General features: G+C 32.0%; 1 protein-coding gene across 1 annotated transcript; it reads right to left on the bottom strand.

Annotated features, from left to right (window-relative positions):
• Positions 1-4,527: 4,527 nt before the first annotated feature.
• On the bottom strand, positions 4,528-14,711 carry LOC100374475 (tetraspanin-18-like). Its single transcript, XM_002735879.4, has 8 exons — positions 14,604-14,711; positions 13,350-13,421; positions 10,762-10,856; positions 7,625-7,816; positions 7,077-7,250; positions 6,035-6,217; positions 5,159-5,242; positions 4,528-4,719 (listed from the first exon to the last, which is right to left on the bottom strand). The coding sequence occupies exons 3-8, from the start codon at positions 10,816-10,818 to the stop codon at positions 4,663-4,665; spliced, it is 747 nt and encodes a 248-aa protein (XP_002735925.1). The 5' UTR covers positions 10,819-10,856; positions 13,350-13,421; positions 14,604-14,711; the 3' UTR covers positions 4,528-4,662.
• Between the last annotated feature and the right edge of the window lie 46 nt (positions 14,712-14,757).

Genomic DNA, 14,757 nt, shown 5'->3' with positions numbered 1-14,757 from the left:
GAATATTGCATCTTTACACATGGATATTGCACCTTTACACATGAATATTGCATCTTTATACATGGATATTTTAGTGTTCAGAAGCAAATAGTAAGTGTCAACACAAATAATGTTATTCAATCATATATGTGTAATATGTACAAAGTAAATATCACAAGCGCTCATTGTAACAAAGAATGAAAGAAAGCTGTTCATCCTGGGGTTTGTAGGTCTGAGCATCCTTCGTGAAACCTTTTTTTACAAGAGTTTTATGCATATTTATTCTGTCTATGATCAGATCAGTTGATAGACAAGTCCATGAAGGAATAGAAGCTATATTCAAAATCCAAAAACAAGGACTTATAATTTGGGTACTGTCAGTGTAAATATTACAGGTGATTCAACAGTTCTTTAAATGATAACATTGATCCAAAAATTACTGCTCTACTATATTGGTTTGTAGAAATGAGTACAAGTTGTGACATGTTAGTCAAAATAAAACATCGTGCCCACACATGCTCCATGCATTCAATTATTATAGGTGAACATACATATTATGGCTTAATAGTTTAGCTATAATTTCTGACTAAACAGAAGTTTTCCATCAAAACTTGTGCTAAGGTGTACATATACTTCACCCTGTATTGCAGGTACTGTGTTTACTCCATTAGAAGTGCATTCAACAATAGACCAATTTCTGCGTTATGCGAAATCTATGTAAACAAGCCATGCATGGCACAGTTCCCGTTAGTTATCAAATTTAAGATATATAGTTTTATTTATAGTAATATAGCTGGAATATAACCATGTCAGGAATATGATTTTTTAACATTAAAATTATTGACATTTGTATCTGATCGTCAAAAAAGTACGTGTTCATATTGAGAGATATTGCTCTGGAACAGCATTCAAAATCAGCTATTTTGAATACATGTTTATATATGATATGATGTATAATGAATATTTAAAATTTGAATATAACCAGTCAAAACAAGTCAAAACATTAAAACAAAATGGCCACCAGACAGCCATTTTGAATCCAATCTGAAAAATAAATGATGTGCACCAGGAACCTGTAATGATTAATATATGTTCCAAGTTTGAACGAAATCCATCCATACATGCTTGATATTTGATGATTTTTTAGCACAAAAATGGCCACCATTTGGCCATTTTGAATATGACATGATGTATTTAAAATTCGAACATAATCAGTGAAAGCAAGTCAGAGATATGGCACGAGAACCACATTCATTAAAACAAAATGGCCACCAGTCGGCCATTTTTAATCTTATCTGGAAAACAAAATTATTTGCATCAAGGTCCCATAATGTCTAATGTATATACCAAGTTTGAACAAAATCCATCTGTAAACAGCCGAGAAATGCTTGATTTTGAGGATTTTTTAGCACAAAAATGACCGCCATTCGGCCATCTTGATTCAGATCGTAAAACAAAATGCTGTGCATTAAGGTCCTACAATGTCTGATGTATATACCAAGTTTGAACAATATCCATCTGTAAACAGCCGAGAAATGCTTGATTTTGATGATTTTTAGCACAAACATGGCCGCCATTCGGCCATCTTGAATCAGATTGTAAAACAAAATGATGTGCATCAAGGTCCTACAATTTCTAATGTATATACCAAGTTTGAACAAAATCCATCTGTAAACAGCCAAGAAATGCTTGATTTTGATGATTTTTAGCACAAAAATGGCCACCATTCGGCCATCTTAATTCAGATCGTGAAACAAATTGACGTGCATATGTATGATATCATGTATGATGTATGTGTGAAGTTTGATTGTGATTGGTCCAGGCATTTCTAAGATACAGGTCCGGACGCACGCACAGACGCACACATGCACGCACGGAGGTCAAAACATGAGTCCCCGTTTTCGGACTGCGTCCAAACGGGGACTAAAAACAGGGCAAACAAAGGTCATAACATCATAGTGGCGTCAAAACATTGCAAAGGATTTGAAGATAAAACAATAAAGTAGTAATGATACATAAATTTAACAGTCAATTTTGATGAAGTACCAGTAAGAATATTTCAATGCCACATTCCCCTCTGAAAGATAGTCATTTTGGTTTATAAAAAAAGAGAAAGTGAAGTTCAATCAAGTCGTCCAAATTTTTGAGGCAGACATTCGTTGTATACTGGATCATGAAATGTGACCATACTGAGCTTGGTCATTTATTACGTCTTGTCAGTGTTTTCATGAAATACTTGCGTCTACACAGTAAATAGTCACAAACCAAACTTATTGTTCAATGTTATCATTCAAGGAACCATGTAATTTGTTTTTAAATTAAAATTTGGCACATCATGGTAACTGTTTTGACATGGTCAGGTCTATTTTGAAAAAGTCTTTGTATGATTATTGTGTATGTTCTATGCAAAGTGCACATGTATTGCATCATTTCTATTTTTTGTTCAAAATTGGATATCAGGTTTTCAGATTGAGACATGATTATTTCACAATGAACTGTATTGTGTTTTTGTGCTCTTTAGTAAATAGATGGGTTTGCTAGAGTTACAATCTAGTAAAATTTTATACTGTGTAACATACAATTACAGATTTCCTTCTGCAATAAACTAAACAACTTTGACAAATATGCGAGTATATTTAATTTTTTTTATTTCATTTAAAATAAAATCCCATGTGACCACATGCATTTGCGGAGTTTTCTTGGTTAAACGCAAAAGTAAAACAATTCATGATATGTTTACATTGGCAGACGGTAAAAGTGTTTAAAATTAGTTGAAGTCAACACTACAGTTTTTTTAGTTCATGTCTGTATTGATTAATTACATCTAGGTTGTAAATACTTTAATATTGAAGCCTGATATGTAGGGTTACGCACATCACTGCAAATGTGCAAAACTTCCCAATTTGAAAGACAAAATTATTATTCAAAGGGTTAAAATCAACACAGCTGAATATGTAAATTTAGAATGAGTTGAAAGATATTTCACATGCACAGGCAGTTAAAAATGTTCAGAATAAATAGAAAAGTTGAAAAAATGTTAGTGCTACAGCACACGTTTGATGTTTGGATCATGTACACAAATTGTGCATATGTTGCTAGGTGTCCCATATCAGAACTGTTCATCGTCAAAAGAAAAAGAATTTACTCACATACATTAAGTTCACAATTTCAATTTAAAGTGAAAAGAAGGTTGCATATAAAGGTAAAATTATACATTACAGTTTTCCTAACTTGTAACTACATGTATATCATATTTTCATCAGACTACAGTCCAAGGTTTTTCTCAACTAGTTAAACTCAAATTCTCAATTTTTCTTGTGACCAGACAAAAAATAAAAATGTGACCTACTGAATGATAAAATCAAAATTGTAGCACAGTTGTATTCAGCATACGGTAGGCTTTAATGCTGTTGGTTGAAAACATAAATGTTACACCCCCCCTGAATAAGTGAATAATAACCTCTAAATCCTTGTACCAAGTTTATTTATACCTGCTCTACTGTCCTATTTTACATACAACTGTGGTGGACAAGTTGTCACCCTAATGTGGTAACTTTGATTCAATAGATCTTTCCCTTGTGATGCACTTATGTGACATCAAAATGATACACCGGTAGATAAATGTATGTTCTATGTCCTTCAAATAGGTAACCCTGATTGGTTGTTTAGTTGAACATTTAGAATTGGTAAATTCTCTCAAATTTTTTTTTATTGACGGACGGATCAAAATGATGATGTAACAGCTTATTTTTTTACCCATTTTACTTTACCACAATTGCCTCATATCTAGTGGCTAGTTGTATTCAGATTAATACTTTACTACATTGCAACGTCAGCTGAAAATCAATATAATACAGTGTATTTTCAAAATAAAAAAACAAGATAAGTTAAAAATGTTAATGCACCTTTGGTGATGGAATATTGTACATTGTTGTATCATTTCACTATATAAATACGACTTGCATAAATGATGCGTAGCGTGCGTTTGAATTTCATGTGTTGTACATGTCGCTATGAGTCCCATACCGAACATGACGCAGAGCAATGACCACCGTCCTTAAGAGTTTTCTATATACTAATAACTGATATGTACATTTCCCATATTGTCAATAAATCATAAACACTTATAAAATAAGTGTTATCCTTAATGATAAAGTAATACTGATAATATAACTCATAAATGCATTCAATGCGAGAATGATAACACTAAAATAAAAATGCTTACTTTAAAAATACTCCTCGCATACCCAGAATAAAATCAAAAGAGCCAAAACATTTATTTGATATTTTAGAGAGATATATTAATTTGCACGTTTACTGGTTTAAAAATTATTAAAATGACTTAACATCTCCACAGTTCAGTATATGATGGTTCAGTTATACCGGGTAATGTCACTAAAACAAGTGTGTTTGTACTCTAGTTTAAAACACATCGGTTCTACTTTTACAATGATACTTTGTTAAAAAATTCAATGCTTGCGGCAATGACAGGCACTTTAATTACAAAACACAGCTTGCTTTATAGACAGGAGACTGACTTATACGACTGTGTACCATATTCTGCCATCTTGTTTTTACAGGAAAACATCATATACTGAGAGTGGAGAATTTTAAAAAGTAAAATTTTCTATTCTGACTGATATTGATAAAATAATAGCCTCCATTCATTTCTGTATCATGAATCTAGTCATTTTTGCCTATGGAATGGTACATACAGCAGGCTGCACACAGTCCACAGATCTAGAAAAAAACAAAAAAAAACATACTAAACATGTTAATTACAACACACAAGTCATGGCAGTGAGTTAAAGCCAAATCAACAGTGCATACTAAAATTTGATTGACAGTTATATTACAGATAGTAGAAATCATTCATTTCAATCCCCACCAGCTGGTGATGAAAGACAATGGTAAACATGTCATGTAATCAACCTTTTATGCATCAATAATATAGATAAGCTACCATTAGTTTACCCAAATGTTCAGCAATACTTTAAGTCGCTTTAAATTTACATGAGACAAAGTTTCATGAACTTCGCGAGTAAGGAAAACAATGTATTCATAAAAATGTTTTGAAATCATTAAGACTCTGATTCAGTGACTTTCACAAATTTCTTCCTCATGTCATAATTATTAAATTGTAAAAGCAGACTTATATTCATTATAACTTTGTACTTACAATGATGACACAAAGTCCAATAAGCACAGCTCCAACAATAGTGATATTATCAGTTATGAGCGTACTTACAGTGTTGTAACATCCCTGAAATTGAAAATCAATCAAATATTATTAATGATACGGATTAGAAATAGATGTTTCAATATTAATGTTTTGGTGTATACTGTTATTCAGGATAATACTGGAAAATGATGTCACAGTTTATTCAGAAAGTTACAAAAAGATTCTGTAAAAATGAATTAATGCCAACCGAATTCTCTTGCCAAAAAATTGATTCACATTTGAAGTAGTTTTCTATAATTTATTTTGTCAATATGAACCAAATAAACAGTTTCCCATCTTAGACCAAAATATTTTGAATGCTTTTTCTCAAATTTGCGGGTTGTTTGTTGAAAATGTTTTATAAGGGGTTAAAGGTCAGTGGTCATCCCACAGCATGCATTTAAATTTGTAAACAGATTATTAAAGCATCTTATAAAGTTGTATACATTGCATACATGTGATCAAGAATGAAAACAGTTTTGCTTCACATTATTGCCCACGTCAGTTGAAAACCTGTGTATCTTGTTGTAGTACTGAATAATCTTAATACAAAAAAAAAAATATTGGGAGAGTAAAACTTGTATATGCAAACTGTGTGAATGCAGTATTTCCTGGTTTTTAGTTTCGCTATTTTTTCGCTGATAAGTTAAATTCTAAAATTACAATGTAAATAAAACCCAATTATTCCCTGCCAAGTTTGTGAACTTAAAACCCAGTGAAATTGCTCAAAGCATCAAAATTAATAGTGAAATTAAAGGTTGGTGAAAATCAATGGTTTCAGAGTAGTTGGTTCAAAATAATGATACTGTTATATTCAGGGATTGTTGAACTCACATTAGTATTCATATAATCATGCCAGTCTTGTGAGTTTTCATCATAACACTTGGCTTCATTTTTGACACTACTTCCTTCATATTTGCAGCAAGTTCCTGGCCATTTCTGAGATGGAGAGGTTGTCGTCTTATACCATTCTGATGTCTCATAGTCAGTGTAGTATGAAGTGCCACAGCAGGAAAACTATTTAAAAAATATTTAAAAAAAATTATTACCATGATGTTTCATTGAGGGTGATCTAGAAACTGATGAGAAATGTTATCTACATGGCTCATTAAGTTTTAAATAAATAGTTAGATTATATCAACTCTATACTCAGCTGTTAGTTAAAGTAACTGCCACATTTAATTATTTAAACACACAATATGTATGCATAATTTTCCCTGAATTGACTATACAAGCAGAATATTAGATATACAATGCCACTTGTAAGATTTGGACCACTAAGCTAAATTATGAGAGTAGGTGACTGAATTACGTTCTTATACTTGCAGTACTTTAGACATATGCAGCTAATGTCAATTATAAGGTCTACAGTAGACGGCTGATTAGCCACCAGTTGGCATATAAGGGAATACTAGGTAATGTTTTCTGTGATATTGCTGTCTTAGTAAGTCATCAAATCTGCCATTTTGTTCATTTTAGATCATAGCTAGTCATATTATAGTCACTAAAATACAGTATCTAAGCTTACCATAATGATAAATAATTTTAAAGCAGAAATAGCTGTAACTATTGATCTTTTTCCTCCGATTTTTATTTCTAATAAAACATTTCCTGTGTCATTAGTGCCAATTTGTAATGACTATGTCCAAAATGTGAACACTGAAAACATAGCATATGCATATTGATGATTAAATCACTTGCAAGTGAAAAAAGATGGCGGTGGGGTTGAGTCCAGGTCTTCAGAGGCACCAGCTATTGAAATCCAGTTTTGTCATGTGAACCTCAGGAATAGTTGTACAAGATGACAACTTACACTGGGAGGCACTGGGAGAAATGTTAAATATGTCGTTATATACCATAGTTTTGTAAGACTTACTGTTAACTGTAAGGTATCCCAGGTTTCTGTGAATGCATCTTTGACTCCATAACTTTCCTGTAGAGTTGTGTTCATCTGAATTTCAAGGAAGGTTTCTAGTTCAGCTTGATATACTGCGATCACCACAGCGACAGCCAATAAAAAGAGGAACATAATGCCAACAACAATGAGATACTGAAACAAAAATAATCAATCTATAAGCATTTGCATACATACTTATTCAAAAAGAACTAAAGTTTTTGAATCACAGTTTCACACTGAAACAAAGAATAAATATATACTAAAATAAAACTTAATAAGCCAGTCAGAAATTTTTAATCAGAATTATACTGAAGTTGAACCTATGTGTAAAGTTTGATTTGAACTGGTTCCAGAATGACAAACACACTAGATTTTGAAATTTAAAGTACATGTACTAAAAAGGTTGCCATGTCAAATCAGATCACGAAAGTGCCTATGTCTCCTAACAGGTACAGATAAGTAAGTTTGAACATGACCAGTCCAGACATGTGGCTGCAGAACAGAATTCATTTTCAAAGGATACTTACAATTATTAGAAGACATTTGATTTGTTTCCATGCTCCACAGCAGCCGCAGAATCCAACGAGTGCAATAAATGCTCCCACAACAATTAAACCATAAGCAGAGTTTGTTATTGCTGCATTATCCAAGACACCAACTAGTGTTGATGAGTCTACTACAACCCATACACCAACTCCAACCAATGCTAAGCCAGCCAACTAAAATAAAATATGAAAAACAAATTTTATTAATTAATTTATTGTTTAGTGACATGTATAATTTGTTGTCACCAAGAGCTGCTTTACATTCGTACTAACACAATCTTGAATTGTAAAATGTTTCAATTAATCAATAGACAAGACTTTATATATTCATATACATGCAAGCATGCACAGAAAACATTATACATTTTTTGTTTTAGTACAGCAAACAGACTAAAATTTATTCTGTAGCAATACACAGTGCCTGTGAAATGCACATCAACATGTTTCCTGTTTTGAATTTGTGTACCACTTTAAAATACATAAAAACAAAATTATCATGAAAAACATTATTTCACTTAAAATATTTATTCTGATTTTGAGCCTGAAATTAACAGGCATTCACAGGCACTTTAATTACCCCCGAGTTATCAGAACACTCAAATATGATATGCATCAATGGTTTAATATAAAATAAAAATACTAAAAATAAACAATATTTGCAGGCATGCAGTTATCAGCAGCTGGAAATTCTATAGAAATGTGACCCATTAACAATTTATGCAGAAATGATTGAGTGTATAAATGACCTAGTAAACCAAGTATGACAAATGGTTTATATTAATTCCTACATTTTTCAAAACTACTCCAATAGCTTTTGCAAATAAAATACCCACACCTCAATTGTCCACCTGTTTCCAAACTATGGTAGTTGTATTCTTGAGTAAAATGTTCATAAAGTAAGCTCTTAATTCCTCTAATTGTCATACATGTTAGCAACATATGTTTTTGATTGAAGTTCATGATCACCATCAACACATGCCGGAATGGAATGGAAATATAATGCATTTTGACCATGAGTTCCGGATCTCACAATAGATCCCATTTTAAAGTTCATGACATCTAGAAATTAATATCTTTGTTCATATACTGAAAATGGCAAAACTCAGAACATAGCCAAATTCATCCAATTCTCATTTTGTTCATTTCTGTTCATGTCTTGAAATGTTAAAAACTGCCAATGCTATATATTAAAAATTATTATTAGTCTTTATGATCATATTTCTACAATACAAATCACAATATTCCCACTGCAAGTCCCCAACCCCTCTATGTCAGCTGAAATCAGGGGATAAAAGGGTAATGTATACAAATGAATAATTTAAGTTTAAAGTTTATTACCCATAAAACAATGTTTAGTAATCTAAATGTAATACAATTTTGTAAAAATTTAACAATAGTGGGTAACGGGAGTCTGAAATAGCTGGTAACAGCTAGTCAACCCCTTAAATGACATTGACATAAATATAATGAAACCATAATATATATTACATACTATATAAAATATCAATTATAAATCTGGTTAAATAAATAAAATTTAGATTTTATCAAAGTGAAGTGCTGCTCTGAGATTTTGGTCTTCAGGATACAGGGAGACTATTCCACAATTTAACACCAGAATGAGATACGAATTGATTGACTGATGTATTCATCCGTGGGACAATAAGGTCATCACGGTAACTCTGCCTTGTATTGCGTCTAAGATGTGAATAGCTTAGGTTAGGTTATAAGTTAACATAGTGTGTGGCAAGTTGCCATTTATGATACCGTGCATAAAGGTACAAAGTGAAAACGGCACTGTTTGAAAATGTTGACCACCTTAAGCTGCTTAAAAATAGGAGTGGGCGGTGCAGTAACATTAGAGGACGTTACAATCCTTACAATAAATTTAGCTGACAAGCTCCACATGTTATGCAAGTTAAGGCGCTTTTAGTTTGTGTGATATACACAACACACATTACAAAATAAATAGGGATATGTGATTGAAAGGCTGACTTATGAGAAGTAGAAAAACTGTAAAGGCGGTGTATTTGCATAAAGTAACCTTTGCGGTCAAATAGTCTACTAAATTCACTACAGTAAACAAAACAGGTTTGTAGACATAGCAACAGCTATACACCTATTTTTCTTGAATGTTTTTGACACTGGTTTTTAATGGGTTCAATTCTGTTAATCAAGGAAACATTCGAAACAAACACTGTCTTACTTGGAATATATTGAAGATTGCATGTTTGTTTGTTTATACTATAATCTTTAGAACTAGGATCCACTGGTGTCTCTCACATCTAACAAGTGGTGTGATATTAAACCAATTTATTTAACCCCCCCCCCCCCCCCCCCGGCACCTCAAAGCAAGTGCTTATATTAATTTAATTACAGCTACAATGCAGATTGCCATTACTTATATTGTTTAGACCAAAACGGTGAACATGCATTCAGATATGCACAAACAGCAGTGCCATTGAGTAAAGAACTAGGAAAATTGAGTGTTTGTTTTAGTACTCTTGTTTATGCAAACAATTTTTTGTTTATTTTAAGCGTTTCCGAATTCACAGAGGTAGGAGCAAGTTAATTTGGTAAACTGGTATTTTGTCAGTAAAGGATACACTATGACTCATTCATTATTTGTTTAATATGGAATTTTTATTGGGTCTATATTAGTACAGGCTGGCAGTAATATTCTGTTGGTGCAACTTTCCAATATTGTGAATGTTACATTATGCTAGGATCAAGTATACTAACATTTTTTCTTGAAGGTAAATACAAAGTCCAAGCTCACTTGCATGGAGGTTATTCACTGGGTTAAATTTTAGCAGATTTGAATCGCTTTGTTTTTAATTCAATGATTTGTAAAGGAATACAATACATTCTACAAGTTTATAAGAATTTGATGAATATAGTGGTTATATGGATTGAAGTAGTGATAATTAATAGCTTTGAAAAGTTATAATGTGTACCATATACCCTAGCAATTATAATTCTGTCAATTTATAACATATATCACATTATATTATTGCAGAGTGCTAAAGCTAAAGCATTTTTGTTAATATTTTGAAGTCACATAATTCATAGATGTATGATTTACAATTAACAATTTTATGATGTATAATTATAATACTTACCACAACTATTCCATTGAATATCATTAAAAACTGCTTTAATCCTTTGTCCTCTGACATGGTGGCAGTCTGTTGCTACAGCTGAATTTATTACAAATCTGTGTGCATGAAAACATAATTTATAATAAATGATTTATTGAAATACAACACAGATTTGGTATACATATTTAGGACGGATCACCTAAACTTGACTTTTAAATTTTTGTTTTCACAAAATTATTATAAATTATTATATTATGTATTTAAAAAAAAAAAATGAATCAGGTATTAAAAAACAAATTATGACATGACACAGTCTCTGTTGTTTTTTAATGAAAGTATACTTTTGAGTACATATCCATACATTGTAAGTCTTCTGATGTGTGCACGCAATCTCTCAAAATGTAATACATTTTAACAGCTTAAACCAAATCCATCAATGAATACCTGAAATATGGATCCACTGTCACACTTGTATTACAGACAGGATAAAAGCGAGTGTCAGTTTATGCTATTTGGAAACATATGAAAAATTATGACACAAATGCTCATGTATATAGCATGTCCGATGAAAATTACCACTAGTGATTTTGATGCATTTTTAGCCTTAAAATAGCTGCCAATGGGCTATCTGAAATCAGATCATGACATAAATGCCCATGCATATGTCTGTCCAAGTTTTAACAAAATCCATCTGTAAACAGCCAAGATCTGGTTCTGGAATATCAGAAATGCTTGATTTCAATACAAAAATGGCCGCCATCTGGCCATCTTGAATCAGATTGTGAAATAAATTGATGTGCACATGTACAATATTATGTATGATGTATGTGTGAAATTTGAACGTAATTGATCCAGGTATGTCTAAAATATAAGTCCTGACGTACACACACATGGATTCATGCAGAGATCAATCAACTAGTCCTAGTTTTCAAACTGTGTGCAAACGAGAACTAAAAATTGTCATCAGAAACATTGGAGTAATAATATATTTACATTTCTTTATTGCAACCCGTATAAATTCCTTTCACTATTTCCTTGACATTACTTTGTTCATGCAGTCATTTTTTAACGTTTGAAATATCTATTATTAAATGACCTACTTTAACTTTCGGTTTTGTTTCAGGCTGGTTAATGTTATTAAACCCATCCAAAAAATATTCTGTCACATGAGATACACAGTAATTAACCTTTTATTTAAGGCAAGCAATTTGCTTATGCAACATTTCGCAAAGGAGGCGAACAAAATCTTCTCAAAAAAAACTCTTGCTACAGTGTTTCTCGGTGAGCTAATTTTCACTCTTCAGTCATTTTTAAAAGACAAGGCCTAGTAGATACAGACCATATCCTACCCACATATAAAAGATACTGTTTTCCTCTTGCTTCTATTCTATTTTTGGATTCCTGACGTGCAATATGGTATATCAGTACCAGTATAATGTATGTAGCATAGAAATAGGCATGGCTCGATGTAGCAAACCAACATATGACTACAATAAGGTTATTTTAAAAGTTTTATTTGAATTAATTATTAAAAATAATAATAAATGTATAGTTTAGGCACAAATAATGAATAAAATAACAACATCACTGTTATAAATTCACTAGAAAATAAATGCAAGAACTTTATTCCCTAAAATTATGTATTTTGGGGAAATATAAATTGGTGGAATTACTATACAATATGAAAGATGTCATTTAGAGATTTAAAAAGGATTTAAAATATTTATTAAAAAATATTTGCAGGAAAATTTATAAGAATTTCAGTTTACTGGGATACTCCTGAATAGAATGGGGTTATTAAGGAATGAAATGTACAAGCAAGGTTTTAGGGTGTTGGGTTTTACTCAGGCTATCTATGAATAAATAACACACAATAAACAGAAACAAAATTCCAGTAAATATAAGGCCTTGAAATTTATTAAAAATTGTCAAAAGTAAATTGACATTGTATTTTTCAGATCAATCAAATTTTATTTCATCTGCTTGCTATAGTACTACTTTTAATAAATTCACTGACAAGGTTGAGATACTGTAAAAGGGTTAATTATTCAATGGGTTTTAATTTTGCTTATTTCGCTGACTGGAAAATGTGATAAATTAAAACCCAGTAAATATGTAAAATTTATTATAGAACACATTATCTAAATGATCAAACCGTGAATTTAAAACCCACTGAATATGCCTGAAATAGTAAATCAGCGAAATTTAAACCCAGTGAAAATTAATCATTTTACAGTATTTTAGATCTTAACACACATTAGATAATACAGTGCATCAAACATGTCTGAATCATCTAATAATGTTTTAAATTTATGACAAGAAAAATATATCAGTCCCTGGAATTATTTTGTAGGTTGCTTGGCAATGCTTAGCCACAACTAAAGTTTGGCAAGCTGAACAAAATACACTATTTGACATTGATTCGTCTGTGGTATTATATTCTGCACATGAGACTATAGAAGAATTTTTAATCAAACCATGGAGACGTGGCCAATCATATCTGTATTGTAACTTTCTGTTGCAGCCTTTTATAATTAATATTTTACTAACGTGGCATAATAATTAACCTTACAGCTAGTACTTGATAAGATACAAAATGAAATACTTACAGTGATGAATGATTTTAGGCTGGTTACCTGCAGTATGAATCTGAGCTCCCTGTTGTTTGTGTTTATACCTGTCTGATGATAATAATAATAATAATAAACTGAAATTAAATCCTCAATTATGCAGGTGTTATATGATTACCATACTGTATCCCTTGGATGTTATAGTAGTGTAATGAAGGGTAAAGATTATATAATTTTCTTTTTATTATTGCATAAACTACATCGTTAATCAGACCTTTTCACACATGCTAATACAATTGAAATACTACATGCATTATTCTCTTATTGTACACAGACAATAACTTCCTTTCTGATTATTATTATTAACAGAAATTTTATGCAAATTTTAGACTTGTTGACATATGCTACATGTTCTATTTCCAGTGTATCACCAGCTGCAAGGTGATGTATGATGATCTACAGTTATATACCATACAAATACATTTTAGCTGCTTGAATGAATAATAGGCAATGAGGAAATAAGACTTTCATTTCCTCTTTCCTATAAAGTCCATGATTCAATTAAATTGTACGCTTGAAGGCGGAGCAAGAACGGTATTAAGGGCCATGGAAACAATCAATCGTGGACCAGCGTGGGTATATAACGCATGGTTTCTAGGTTTATGGTTCATTGATGGGAAATCAAGGAACAAAATATTTAGCATACAAACAAATCAAAGTGAATAGAAATAGAGATCGATGGTTTGGGGGCGAATATATACCCATTGTGTTTTCGTTGAATCTCCTGAATTAATCATCACTAGACTGTGAATTGCGTGACATTCCATTGCATGGCGCCATTCATTCACACCTTTCTTGGTATTAATGTACTCTTTGACTTCCCATGGAGTTTTTTTTTTTTATCTCCATGTCTTCCACAAACTTTTAATCATACTCCACGGACCTCGTTATCAATACCACCAGGACCGCTTCAAACCACAGTCCCTCTGTTCAAACGTTTATTTCCCGGGAAATTATCGATACTCATTTCGTGAACTCGCATAAACAAAAAAAATAACCTTTTGAACCCCTGATAGAAGAGAACACAACTTGTCTACAAAGTTAGCATTGGATAAGCCCAATAGTGTCATTATCATCTTTTCTACCTCCATGGTTAAATTCACCCAGGTGTTCACAACAGAATATGGTCTACTGACTTTTGTGCGATACTATAGACTAGACACTTCCTATAACTTTGTACTAAAACTACTACGAAACTATTCATAACAGAATAACTCAGGCGTCACTACGTACCTGTTCGATGGACGACAAGGAGTATCTGCAACTCACTGTTTATTGACCTGACCTATTCAGCAATACAATACAAACACCACGTATTGATGTATGCCGTTGCATAGTATTGTCAACACAACATTGAAACAGGTCAGAGGTTAACCACTTTCACCCG

This window comes from Saccoglossus kowalevskii, chromosome 1, assembly GCF_978046115.1.
Source record: "Saccoglossus kowalevskii chromosome 1, keSacKowa6.1, whole genome shotgun sequence".
NCBI lineage: Eukaryota > Metazoa > Hemichordata > Enteropneusta > Harrimaniidae > Saccoglossus > Saccoglossus kowalevskii.
The sequence above is the reverse complement of the archived record's forward strand: the minus strand, read 5'-3'. Positions and strand labels throughout refer to the sequence as shown.